We start from the raw sequence: 13,172 nt of genomic DNA, 5'->3' as shown, positions 1-13,172 counted from the left end.
TGGAAGAAAAAGAATACATTAATATACATATTGGCTATACTTATTTGTATTATTATCTCACTTATTTTAGACATTGGCTGAAATAAACAATTTGAACAAAAAATAAGCATAACTCTTTTTTAAATTACTTTTTTTAAAATGCATTATTTGTGTTACACTTTATTTAGTTATTTTTTTTTTAAAAAAAAAGCCCTTAACATACCGCATCACTCGCTTTAAGTGAGCCCAATGAGACACCATGGGAGCATGCATGTGCTAGCAGAATCGGTTAACCACAAAAGACATATCTAGGCGTGTAACAGTCAAATATTGCAGAACCCCAACCATGCTCCGGTACTGGGTAAGATAATCATATAGCTCCACTAAGTCAACCACTGAACTAGAAACTGGAATAGGAATAGCTAGTGGCTTATAGTTAGACATGCCAGCACGTTTCAAGATGTCAGTCATATAGCGACGCTAAGAGAACAACATACTAGTAGGCACACAGTCTCAATCCCAAGGAAGAACCTGGTGGCTCCTAGATCACAAATCTTGAACGCTACGGAGAGTTTGGCTAATAGGGCACTGTGCCATCGATGAAACCAATCAAGTTCTAACTACGCAAATACTGTACCCTAGACTACTGAAACCAGATGAGAATTGTAAATTCTGGATTAATCACAAAGGTTATAGAATACAACAATTATATACACAGAGAAGAGTTACAGTAGCACGGGAACAAATAGAGTCCTATTATACAGGAGTTCCTCTATTTCAGTTTAGCTAGTTTTTCCTTTTGGAGTTCCCCATTAAAGAACTGGGGACAACATCTTGTACGCAAAAGTGTACGTACTATGTTGGGAACTTGGAGCTAACTGAGTACTGGTAATTTACTATCTTCCTAGACTTTAAGCGACAGGGATATTAGAGGGATTTAGAGATAAAGATTAGTCCAGTGAAGATTAGTCCTAATATACAGGAGTTCCTCTCTTTCAGTTTAGCTAGTTTTTCCTTTTGGAGTTCCCCATTAAAGAACTGGGGACAACATATTGTACACAAAAGTGTACATACTATGTTGGGAACTTGGAGCTAACTGAGTACTGGTAATTTACTATTCCCTCTGTCCCATTTTGCATGTCTTACTTTCTTTTTTTGTTTGTCCTAAAATGCTGTCCTCTTTCCAAAATTTAACATCACCATCATTTTACTTTTTCCCAAATTACCCTTATGACTTTTGCTTTTATTTCCAAAAATGAAAAAGTGAAGGGCATAATTGGAAAATACATAACATTTACTTTAATTCCTTAAAAAGCGTGCAAAAAGAAAATGAGACAACCAATTCGGGACGGAGGGAGTATCTTCCTAGACTTTAAGCGACAGGGATATTAGAGGGATTTAGAGATAAAGATTAGTCCAGTGAAGTTGGAATATGATGCCAATCAAATAATAATAAATAAATTAATAATAATAATAATAATATGGAAGAGAATTGACCCCTTTGGTACCAAGTTGCTCCTCTATGTGAGAAGTTGTAAGTTCGAGCATTAGTAGATGGGATTTATTGGCTCTTTGTGCTTCAGTACGTTGAGAAAATAGTTATAAACAGATGCTACATTGTAATAGAGTCAAGAATTACTCAAAAAAAAAAAAAAAAAAAAAAAAAAAAGAATTGACGGGTCGGGTTATCCAAAGTACATATGGGTGGGGCAACGTGTGACCACGTAGGATTGCGACATTTCCCGGCCTAAACACCTCAATTCACCTCTATATATATCACTGCACAAACCTCCTTTTATCATTCCCCATCAACGTTTACGTGTTAATTACTATTCACACCTCCGCTCCCAAACAATATATATATAATAATGTCACTTTCTTCTACATGTCCTGCTCACCTTGCGCCACCTCCCGCAACCATGCATCACCACCCCGTCGTCCCACCGACATCTCCCCTACTACCTCTCCTCAGCCTCCTCCTCCTCCTCCTCTCCGCCCTGCTCCTCCTCCAATGCCGCGGCGGCGATAAATCCAAACACAGACGCCTCCGCCTACCTCCTGGCTCAATGGGCTGGCCTTACCTCGGGGAAACTCTCAAGTTCTACACCGAAAATCCCAACACCTTCTTCTCCAACCGTCTCCAACGGTAAACAAACATAATTATTATATGCAGTACTACCTAGAAAATCACGACGTTATTCTTGAGTTTTGGGTGTTACGTACGTTGTAGATATGGAGAAATATTCAAGACGCACATATTGGGGTGTCCTTGCGTGATGATATCCAGTCCGAAAGCAGCTAGGATCATCTTGGTCAGCCAAGCTCATCTCTTTAAGCCCACGTATCCACCCAGCAAAGAGAAGATCATCGGACCAGAAGCGCTCTTCTTTCACCAGGGACCCTATCATTCCAAGCTCAAGAAGTTGGTCCTCGCCTCTTTCTTGCCCGCCACTCTCCGCGCCGCCGTCCCGGAGATCCAGAAAATCGTCGTCAAACTTCTCCAGTCTTGGGATGACAAACCATCCATCAACACCCTGCAAGAAATGAAAAAGGTCCGTGTCTATCTGTGCTGCTTGTAAATACACAAAAAATTTGCAGATTTTGTTTTTTGGTTGGGCGGAGTCCCGCTAAGTCCAGCACAAGGTGACTAGAAAAATTATTGGGCAGAGGTTTAAACTCTAAAGGACTAAGTCCAGTATCATGTATCATGTCTCTGACGGAAGCCTAATGGGTCAAGTCCAACATTCTGTACGGCATCTTGCCTCTAGAAAATATGGCAGTATATAAAATCCTGTCTCTCGAAAATATGGTGGTATAGTGAAATAATAAAATTACAGCTTCGTTATGAGCTATAGTTTTTGGCGTATTGATAAACATGTTTGATCTTAACATTGAAATGTTGCTTTGTTGGTATTCATGGGTTTAGTATGCTTTCGACGTGGCGATGATTTCGGCTTTGGGGAGTCAGGCTGAGGTGGAGGTGGAGAGCATCAAACAGCTGTATCAAACGTTGGAGAAAGGCTACAATTCAATGCCTATAGATTTCCCCGGAACGCCCTTTCACAAAGCAATGAAGGTACTGTTTTTGTCTGTTTCCACAATAAATTCACAATTTTGGAACTTTGTTCTCAGCTAGCTTAGCTTGAAGACAACAATTAAGTTCTTTTGTTTTCTATCATTTGCAATAATATACGCTGAATAATGATAATCTCATGAAATAATTAATGAGGTTAACATACATACAGGCCAGGGCAGTGATCAGTATAATTAAATGATAGACATAATTTTATGTGGAAATGACAGGCAAGGAAGCAGCTGACGGAGAAGTTAAGGAGACTAATTGAGAAGAGAAAAGACAGGGAAGAGCATGGCGGGGGATTGTTGGGAGTGTTGCTTAGAGAAAACCATCAAAATCAACTTACTGACTCGCAGATAGCAGATAACATTATCGGAGTCATCTTCGCGGCGCATGACACCACAGCCAGTGTCCTCACTTGGACCCTCAAGTACTTGCATGATAATCTTCACGTCTTGCAATCTGTCACGGTAATATAATTAACTTACTTAATTAGTATATTTGATGATGGGAATAATAATAAATGACTAGATAAAAAAAAAATTATTTAATTATCTCATAAATTTTGTGCATGGGTTACTATATATTGCAGAGAGAACAAGAAGAAATAGGATGCAAAATTGTGGAAGGAACAGAGGGACTTACGTGGGATGATACACGACGCATGCCGCTGACTATGAGGGTATATATTTATTATTATTATTTATATCGAGTACTATCAACATCATAATACTTGATATAATTAAGTATATTATACATGATTATACTCGATATTGATCAGTAGCCTACCAGGCCACCCTATCATAATACTGAAATTATATATGATTAATGTAAAAAATCAGGTTATTCAAGAGACGTTAAGGAGAGCTAGCATCCTGTCGTTCACATTCAGGGAAGCAGTGGAAGACGTGGAATTTGAAGGGTACTTCATCCCCAAAGGTTGGAAGGTTCTTCCTCTCTTCAGAACCATTCATCACTCTGCAGATTTCTTCCCTCAACCCGAGAAGTTTGATCCTTCCAGATTTGAGGTACAAGATTGATTGATTAAATAATTAATTAAGTAATTAATTATCTGTCACTATGAGGAAGATTCATTGAGTGGGGCCCTAAATAGTATGATTCTATCCAGTTCTTGGAGAAATATAAGGTTCCCAATGCTTAGATTATCTTTGACGCTATCCTTTTCTAGTTTTAATAATATAATGTGGATCTTCCTACAACTTTTGAGTTTTGACAATGAGAACATGAAATCTGGGAGTATCAGATCACGTGATAATCGAGCCTATCTCATAGCCTAACACATTATTTAATATTTATTATAGGAAGGATATGATATCCATGCACTGTATTCTCATGCCAAATACCACCTTATATTACTCTATAATGAATTTACATTCTAGGCCCTCTAGGAAATGTAAATATATATATATATATATATATACACACACACATCAATATAGATATATATAATGGACTGGGGAGACATTTTGTGTGATGGTGCAGGTGCCACCCAGCCCCAACACATATATGCCATTCGGGAATGGAGTACACTCTTGTCCGGGTAGTGAGCTTGCTAAGCTTGAGATGCTCATTTTCCTTCACCACCTTACTACTACCTACAGGTAACCCCCCCCCCCCCCCCCCCCCCCTCTTAAACTGGGAGTAAAATTTTTGCCACATGTTCTGATTCTATTAGAGAAAAGAAACAAACAAAAACTATACTTCTTTTTTTGTTTTTTTCTTAAATCAATCAAAACATGTCACGTTAATAGAGAGTAAAAAATAGAATAAAAAGTTCGAGTTTGCAAAGTATTACTCTGTTTTTTGTACTGAAGATTGGACCATTGGGCAGTGGAAGTGGTCCTTCTGAGCTTTGCTGGAGGCAGATCCTTTGAGTGATTTATTTGCATTTTCATTGAGAGGTAGGATGTGAACAATAAAATCCTAACAAAGTAATCAAAATATTAGATTTGAACCAGCTGATTATAACACATGGTTTTCAGAGGCAATTTGACTTGTATAGTTGTATTATTCGGGTTTCAAGACTGACATGACTCAGACTTGTGAGGCTATCAAGGAAATGGGATAAGAGAAAAGAAAAAGAGCTAGCAAATTAAAGTTCATTAATTTAGAAATAGAAATTTTTATTAAGAGGTAGAGGCAGGCTAAAGTTTCAATATCATCTTAGTTACAGGGTCATTTTCGCGTTTACATTTGGTTTAGACAAGACTCAAAATTACTATGTTGTCCATTTGAATTTGCAGTTTTTTCAAAAGTCCAAAAATAAAAACATTGAATTGGTTGGTCAAAAATTCCCTACCTGGTATATTTGGTTCCTCTATCCCTGCTTCCAAAATATCACAAGGATGGTATGATTAGCTCTGTCTGCTTGTACTCTTTCCATTAGCATCTGCAACCACAAATCCACCCAGATTTGTCCCTAGTTCACTGGAAAAGTCAAAACACACATACAGTTGATTGAGAACAAGGACAACAATAATTTATGGGATTTCAAATTGTTTATTCTGGTTGCTGAATAGTTATAGTAATTCCAATCCTTACAGTGTAAGGATGTGTAAAGACATGCGTGGCAAAATCTCATCGAAACCTGCTAACGCTAAGAATTCATTAATTCGCTGATTTTTGGCTGCAGATGGAGAGTGACTGGAGACGAGGATGGTATCCAGTATGGGCCATTCCCTGTACCAAAACGAGGCTTACCAATCAAAGTTCAGCGAAGGCTGAAAACAATGTGATATTCTTCTCATCATCCAAACATCAAAATCTAGAATTGTAAATCAAAAACAAGAGAGAACACCGGGGTCAAAAGCGGACAACCCATTAAGTCCTTTTTCTTCAATTTCATTTGTCACAAAGTGTGGCTAAATATCTTCTGTATCTCAGTTCTTTATCAGACTAGGGGTTCTTCAACTGCGTCTGTTCACCAATTGCACGGGCATAGTGCAAGCTGTATGTGATGTATATGTTTAATAAACAACAAAATATTCAATGAAAAAAATCAACAGGTACAATGTCCCCATATGCATGCAGCCTGCTATGAAAATGGTACACTAAACAGATATGTGTGTGGTTTTATAGATGCAGGAAGTAGCTATCAATCACCTCCTTGGTTCTTATTTTCGTTGAATGAAATCTATGAACCAAACGTAAAGGAGGCGTGTAGCATGTGGGGGTGCAATACACATCAGATGAGGTAGTTGTGCAGGTTAGAATGCCGCGTACAGTAAAGCCACTGCACAATTTTAGTAATCTACAGTGTATTGAAGGAAAAACCAGCTGTTGATGGAGACCAATGATGCTACATATGAGGAACCATATCGCCAACAGTGGCAACATGCAATGTCTCACTACATTTACCTAAAGAATGTGGACAAATTAAAGATAAACATGCTTCTTATTTGTAGTAAGGATAGCAATATAAATTTGAGCACAACATTAAATTTGAGCACAGCATTAAGATAAACAATCACCATCAGTTTTTTTGGTTAGTAATGAGTTTTAAGCAAAACTCAAAATGGTAAGTCATATTCCAAAGTGAATAAATGCAAGGAAACATTAAGAATAATGCAATTACTAGCTGCTGAGAATGCTGCTATAGGACGCTAAATTAGTTAATTTTTCTTAAAAGAAACAACAGCTCACATAGTCACATGTATTTTCCTTATCTTATAGACAGCAGCTGCGAAGCTTATCTAATCATAGTCATAAGAGATATTAAAAATGAGGTAACATTTTAAGCTCACCATATCCACAAGCAAAGCAAAGCAAGTTGTTCGGGAAGTTATTTCCATAAGATCAAGAATGCAGTACATCCCCATAACCAGAGAGTAGGTCCAGCACTGTTTGTTATGAAAATAACCGGGGTATAATATATGACAAATATGTAACATCAAAGCAATTCATGGACAATCTTAAAGAGATTAATCAAAAGAGTACCTCCAAAACGACTTCCGTTAAGAATCTGTGGACTTGTTTCTTGACATTACTGTATTCTCCTTAATCCTATCAGAATGGAAGGTTGGGTAAACTTATCCATACCATGTCAAAGCATGCACTTTCAGTTCCAGTCATTTGCTGACTTGAAAAATGCTTCAAGTAATTCACATCAACCACATTACCATGATAAAGGATGCCAGGTGAAACAAAGCTCCAAATACAGAAAAGTCAGCAAAATGTATGAACCAGAATGGATAATAATAAAGTAGACTAAGGAGTCATCACAGATTTTGCAAATCTTTATTGGAGTCCATAAAAGTCAAATGTGTAATGTAGACACATGACGTTTTCTTTTCTTTGAATTTTCCATATCAATATCAACAACTTAAAAGCATAAACTTTGCAAAGTTAAGGGCCTGTTATGAATTGGAAACATAGCTTTCTATTCAAAATGAGCTCCTCTTCTATATTCAAAAACAGAATATAGTATTTTCAAACTTAATATGGAAATTTGGAAACGTAAATCCTCATCCATGGCGGTTGCCTCTACTCATAACCACCATCTCCACCATTGCAACCTTTGCACATCGCCTACACCAACCAGTATAGCCCACTGCATACCATCCACTATTGGGGGTCAAGACATACTGGGAAACACCAAATTGAAGCAAATTGAATTTGATACCAAACATGAAACTAATATAACCTAATATGAGAGTTTCATTTTCAACTTGGTTTCCACATTGAGTCATTGACTTTTGGTTACAGTTTAGGGCCTTGTCACAATTTGAACCAGAACCCAACTTCAAATCATCTGCAAAAACATAAAATTGAACTAAATCTAAATGCATGGAATTTGAAACAAACAGAAATTAATACCGAGGACAATTTAAAACCCAAACTTCATTTTGACACACTATATAGTGATGTTTAGGAACACAAATCCAAAACTGGTATCTCAAATCATAAATCTAATACACACCACAAATTTCAAATTTTAGTTTTGTGATTTTTAGCTTACCGTTTAGACCACCAAAAAAGATATGATGTCCAGAATTTTAACAAAAACAAGTTTGACACGTTTTAGGCTACCCCTGCCCCACTATAACTGAGACTTTCCAGTAGAATTTTTTTTTTTTTTTTTTTTTTTTGTACAAAGAAACAATAACCGTGTTTTCAAATTCTCTAAACTGAAAAACAATTGAATTTGATGATGTTCTAAATTTTCCAACTGAAGAAATAAAAACTTGTAAAACTTTAGAAAATATAAACCGAAAATGGAAAGAATATTCTGCAACCAAACAAGCCAAGCATGCCAAAATAATCAAACACTAATAATTTTCACCTGTTGCAAGCTGCAAAAATCTTAAGCAGAGCATGCATATGAGTAACATAGTTACCTAATACGCCCATTCTCCTTACACATACATGTTCATTGGTATTCCATTTAAGGTTACAAAACAGTTACTAATGCACTGATTGTTCTACGCACTACTTAGTTGCATTAATAGTTTTTCTGTTGTATTGTTTTATAGGCACTCAGTTACATTAATAGATTATTATAGAATTAGAGTGTTAATAAATAATTCACCGCATTAAACACCTGATAATACATTCTACTTATGTATTAGGTTGAATTCAATTTTCCTAAGTATTTTGATGTGCTAACAATGGAACATAACATTTGATCGTATTCGAATAGGAATATCTAACCAAGTGTTTGTGGAAAGGTCAAAGCGGCATTGTTACCTTCCAAACGAGCAAAAAAGGCGATGCATCGAATCCATCGATAACTTGCGGTTGGACAGTTCACTTTCCATGGCGGGTTTTGAATGAGTCAGTCGGTGTCTACAGTCTACTGTAACTCTGTAAACGCTAAGCACTGAAGCCGCCCAGCCGGGTAAGATTGTTGGGCCCCGTTATTCTATTATGTATCAAGCTGCGGCACGTCTACGGTCTCTAATTAAGACATCAAATTAGATAAGGGAAAAAGATTAAATAAATTCCTAAACTTTATAAAAAATTGATTATGACCTTTAAACTTTTAAAAGTTGTAATTAAACGCATAAACATGTTATTTTAGAGTAATGAAATTCATAAATTTGTTATTGACCTGTAATTGTAGGTCAACTAGAGTTCTACCAATTCCGCTGAATGTCCGACCAAAATTCTAGTAATTTATGTCAAAATTATCGACAAAACGATCACCGATCGCGTTTGGAGAAGGTGACCAAGTTGGTTGCCTTCTCTAATAGTCGGAGAATGCGACCAACTGGTCGCCTTCTCCACCGCCGGAGAAGGAGACGAAGTTTGTCACCTTCTCTAAATACGACCGGCGACCATTTGACGGTCTCCGATCTCTGGTATTTGACATGGATTGTCAGAATTTGGTCGGACATTTGTCGTTTGTCGGAACCCTAGTTGACTTGTAATTACACGTCGTCAACAAGTTTGTAGGTTTCATTACTTCAAAATAATATGTTTGTTAGTTCAATTAAAACATGTATAAGTTTAAGGGTCTAATTGACTTATTAGGTAAAGTTTAAGGTCTTATTTGACCCTATTTCCATTAAATAATACCGTTTCAGACTTCAGAGCAATAGTTATGCTGTGCAACCGGCATGGTGCACACGGTTGCAAAACAATGTCGTTTTGACTAAAAACGCGCATCCCATTTAAAAAAAATAAAAATCAGTTTTGATTCCCCTCAACAGCATTATTGTGGATATATAGTTATGAATTTATGGATATTTAGTTCATTCATTGTGGATATTTAGTTTATTCATTCTGGATTTTGTGTTATTCATTCACTGTGGATATATAGTTATGAATTTGTGGATATATAATTCAAATTATGCACAAAAAAATGCTATTACCAAAAATCAAACCTAATTTTTTTTTTTAAAATGGGACGCGCGTTTTTAATCAAAACGATGTCGTTTTATGGTGCACACAGTTGCAGAGCATAATTAGCGACTTCAAAGTGACCAAATGTTGGAATAACACTACTCCAAATAGAATAACTAGGCCCAGTTATTCTTGCAATTTGGGCTTTGTAATCATGGAGTATAATTTATGGGCCTTGTTAGGAGGCAAACAACGGCAAATTATTGTGTGACCATGAATATCAGGTACATTTTTAATATATTGAAGGTATATTATTTTTGTACTGAAGATACATTATATAAAATAATGTAACCTTAGTATATCAAAAATTTATTTTAAAAAAATGTAGCTTATATACATAAATAATGTACCATTAATATATTAAAAATGTACTTTTTTATTTATGGTCCACACAATCGTGTAGACCATGGTTCATGCAATAATGATTGGCAAACAACAACTTCTGAGCAACTTTTTTTATTTCTTGAAAAGTTTTTATTCGTTTCTATAACTATTCATGTAGTATTTGCTCATTTTTTAAATGTATCAAATTATTATATTTATAATTCACCTATTCTTTTTATCTACGTCCCTACAATTTTAACTCATTTTTAAAAGTAGTCTAATTTTTACATTATTTTTAAAATAAAATTAATATTTTTGAGCCCCCCACCTTGCCAATTGCTAGTTTGGCAAGGTGGAGGGTAGGGGTGAGGTCTTTTTACTTTGTTAAAAATATTTGTTTGCTTGTATCTATATATCAATATATGTATTTAAAAAATGTCATGACTATAAGCCATGTTAGATTGTAATGAATCTTTTTTTTTTTTTTTTTAGAATAGTAATGAATTTTTTTTAGATATAAAAATATTGTAAACGATATAAAAATGTTGTAATGTGTTAGCAATTTATGATTAATTTTGAAAATTTACAAATTAATTTCCGTGTAGTTAATCATTTTCTTCACCCAAGTGGATTACAATCACTCATAATGGCATATAACAATGGCATCACAATGTATGTAGCCTTTTCTATTCCTTCATTGTATTTTTTTTTCTTGTAATTTAAAAACGATTATTGAAACATTTGTAATATCTTCTTAACAACATTTTTATAATTTGTTGTGGGTTGGCATTTTTACTCCTTTTTTTTTAGTACTATTGACTATGTGTTGACATTTTTACTTATTTAAACAAAAATATTTCATTTATTATATATTTTTTTTAAACTTAGGTGATTTCAGTTTCATCTTGACTAATTCTAAACTTATAGGACCCCACTCCTAGAGTTTTTGTGCAATCAGCACATCAGTAAGATTTAGACCTTTCAACATCCTTGGGCCATTTTTTTTCATAATGTTTTCAATGAGATTCGAACCTACACTACCGCCTCTAATCATAACATTTAAGTCAGACGACTAATTAACTACCCTAAATCCTACCGCTGAAACGCCGGCTGAAACTCTACCGCAAAGATGGGACGTCCGAGTGGATCTCGTTCAAATACGAGAGGCTCGGCACTTTCTGCTTCTGTTGCGGGATCTTGGGCCATTCAGACAAATTCTGCAAGCGAGTTTATGAAGAAGGTCTGGAATCGGAGACGTTTCCATATGGCGCATGGATGCGCGCGGAATCCCGTCGCCATGCTAAACCGGTGGGAGCACGATGGCTGTTAGCGGATCTATCCCGGGATTCGGTTGTGTTGTCAGTCCCTCCGCCACCAATCCCCACAGAAAATTTGACGGAAGAAGAGGAAAATGGGGCATTGCATGGCGACCTCAAGCGTCGCAGGGAGGACAACGAAACTCTGACTGATTTGGTCATGACTGAAAACATCTCTACATCTTCTCCGGCGGGTCTGGCGGGCCAGGTCCGCCCAGTCCAATGAGTGTTCTAAGCTGGAACTGCCTGGGGGTGGGTAGCGACCGGACAGTTCAAGAATTACTGGGCATTGTGTCCAGAAAGCGACCCAGCTTCGTTTTCCTTATGGAAACGAAAGCTTTGTTATGGCAAGTGGAACGTGTGAAAGTCAAGTTGGGTTTTGAAGGTTTATTGTGTGTGGAGCGTTCAGGTATGGGGGGTGGACTCGCTTTGCTTTGGCGTGATGCGGGGATGGCTACACTGCTAAGTCTCTCAGATAATCATATTGACGTTATGGTCACTTTATTAAACAAACCAGAATGGCGATTAACGTGCTTTTATGGCCATCCAGATAGAACCGACCGACATCTCTCGTGGGATCTTCTTCGACGCCTGAAGGACCAATCGCAACTGCCGTGGTGTGTCATTGGGGACTTCAACGACATATTAAGCCAATCAGAAAAGAAGGGCATACACTCACACCCGACGGCCCAAATCGATGCATTTAATGATGTCCTTGACACATGTCACCTTGTCGATCTAGGCATGGTAGGCAGCTCGTTTACATGGGATAAAGGTCGTGGCACGGAAGCTTGGGTGGAGGAACGTCTGGACAGGGCGGTGGCGACAACGGACTGGCTAGACATGTTTGAGAATACGGTGGTTTATAATCTGTTGGTGTTATCTTCAGATCACTCAGCCCTTTTATTGGACATAGAGGATCGGGCGTTTCATGTTCCGAAGAAGAAGTTCAAATTCGAGTCAGCATGGCTATCAGACGAAGGATGCAGCAAAGTCGTCGACAACGCATGGCGTAGTACACTTGGGATGGATTTCCAGTCGCGAATTGACTTTTGTGGGCGACGCTTGGGGAAGTGGGGCGTTGAGTTTTTCCACCGTTTCGGGAAACGCATGTGTATTCTACGTAACAGACTCGAGGTGCTTAAAGATTCACGTTCTCCGCAAGATGTGTCGGAATTCATAATGGTTGAGAAAGAGCTATTAGCACTGCTTCGGCAGGAAGAATTATTTTGGCAGCAAAGGGCTAAGCAACTGTGGTTAAAGCATGGCGATCTCAACACCAAGTACTTTCACAAATCGGCAACAGCCCGGCGACGTTCAAACCTGCTTATCCGAGTTAAAACACCAGAAAATGATTGGGTAGAAGGCCCGGAAATGCATGCGGAGGTGTTGAGATACTACAACCACATCTTCCTATCGGAGGGTACAAGCACGGATCTATTTAGTAGAGTGCCTAGTCGAATCACTACCGAGATGAATGTGTCCTTATTGCAGCCCTTCTCATTGGCGGACGTCAAGGCAGCACTATTCTCGATGGCCCCGGAGAAAGCTCCAGGCCCGGATGGTATGACACCTGGCTTCTATCAACAATTTTGGCCAGTGATTGGCCATGA

The 13,172-nt window shown here is 37.5% G+C and overlaps 1 protein-coding gene and 1 long non-coding RNA gene across 2 annotated transcripts; one reads left to right on the top strand and one right to left on the bottom strand.

Moving 5' to 3' along the window:
- The first annotated feature begins 1,793 nt into the window (after positions 1-1,793).
- Positions 1,794-6,091, top strand: LOC109193208 (abscisic acid 8'-hydroxylase 2-like). Its single transcript, XM_019344060.1, has 8 exons — positions 1,794-2,125; positions 2,210-2,531; positions 2,906-3,055; positions 3,283-3,525; positions 3,648-3,737; positions 3,898-4,083; positions 4,559-4,677; positions 5,709-6,091. Exons 1-8 carry the CDS (start codon positions 1,848-1,850, stop codon positions 5,809-5,811), a joined length of 1,491 nt encoding a protein of 496 aa, XP_019199605.1. The 5' UTR covers positions 1,794-1,847; the 3' UTR covers positions 5,812-6,091.
- Positions 4,887-5,732, bottom strand: LOC109193210. The gene is made up of 3 exons (XR_002056234.1): positions 5,618-5,732; positions 5,376-5,503; positions 4,887-4,999 (listed from the first exon to the last, which is right to left on the bottom strand). It is a non-coding gene; the product is annotated as an uncharacterized LOC109193210 (long non-coding RNA).
- Positions 6,092-13,172: the final 7,081 nt, after the last annotated feature.

This window comes from Ipomoea nil, unplaced genomic scaffold (genome assembly GCF_001879475.1).
Source record: "Ipomoea nil cultivar Tokyo-kokei standard unplaced genomic scaffold, Asagao_1.1 scaffold1834, whole genome shotgun sequence".
Lineage (NCBI taxonomy): Eukaryota > Viridiplantae > Streptophyta > Magnoliopsida > Solanales > Convolvulaceae > Ipomoea > Ipomoea nil.
Note: the sequence above shows the minus strand (reverse complement) of the source record. Positions and strands in the feature narration are given on the sequence as shown.

Coding starts and splice junctions, on each gene's coding strand:
- LOC109193208 (XM_019344060.1), top strand. CDS start 1,848: ATGTCACTTTCTTCTACATGTCCTGCTCACCTTGCGCCACCTCCCGCA. Junction 3,056..3,282: donor CCTTTCACAAAGCAATGAAG/GTACTGTTTTTG, acceptor TGGAAATGACAG/GCAAGGAAGCAGCTGACGGA. Junction 3,738..3,897: donor GCATGCCGCTGACTATGAGG/GTATATATTTAT, acceptor GTAAAAAATCAG/GTTATTCAAGAGACGTTAAG.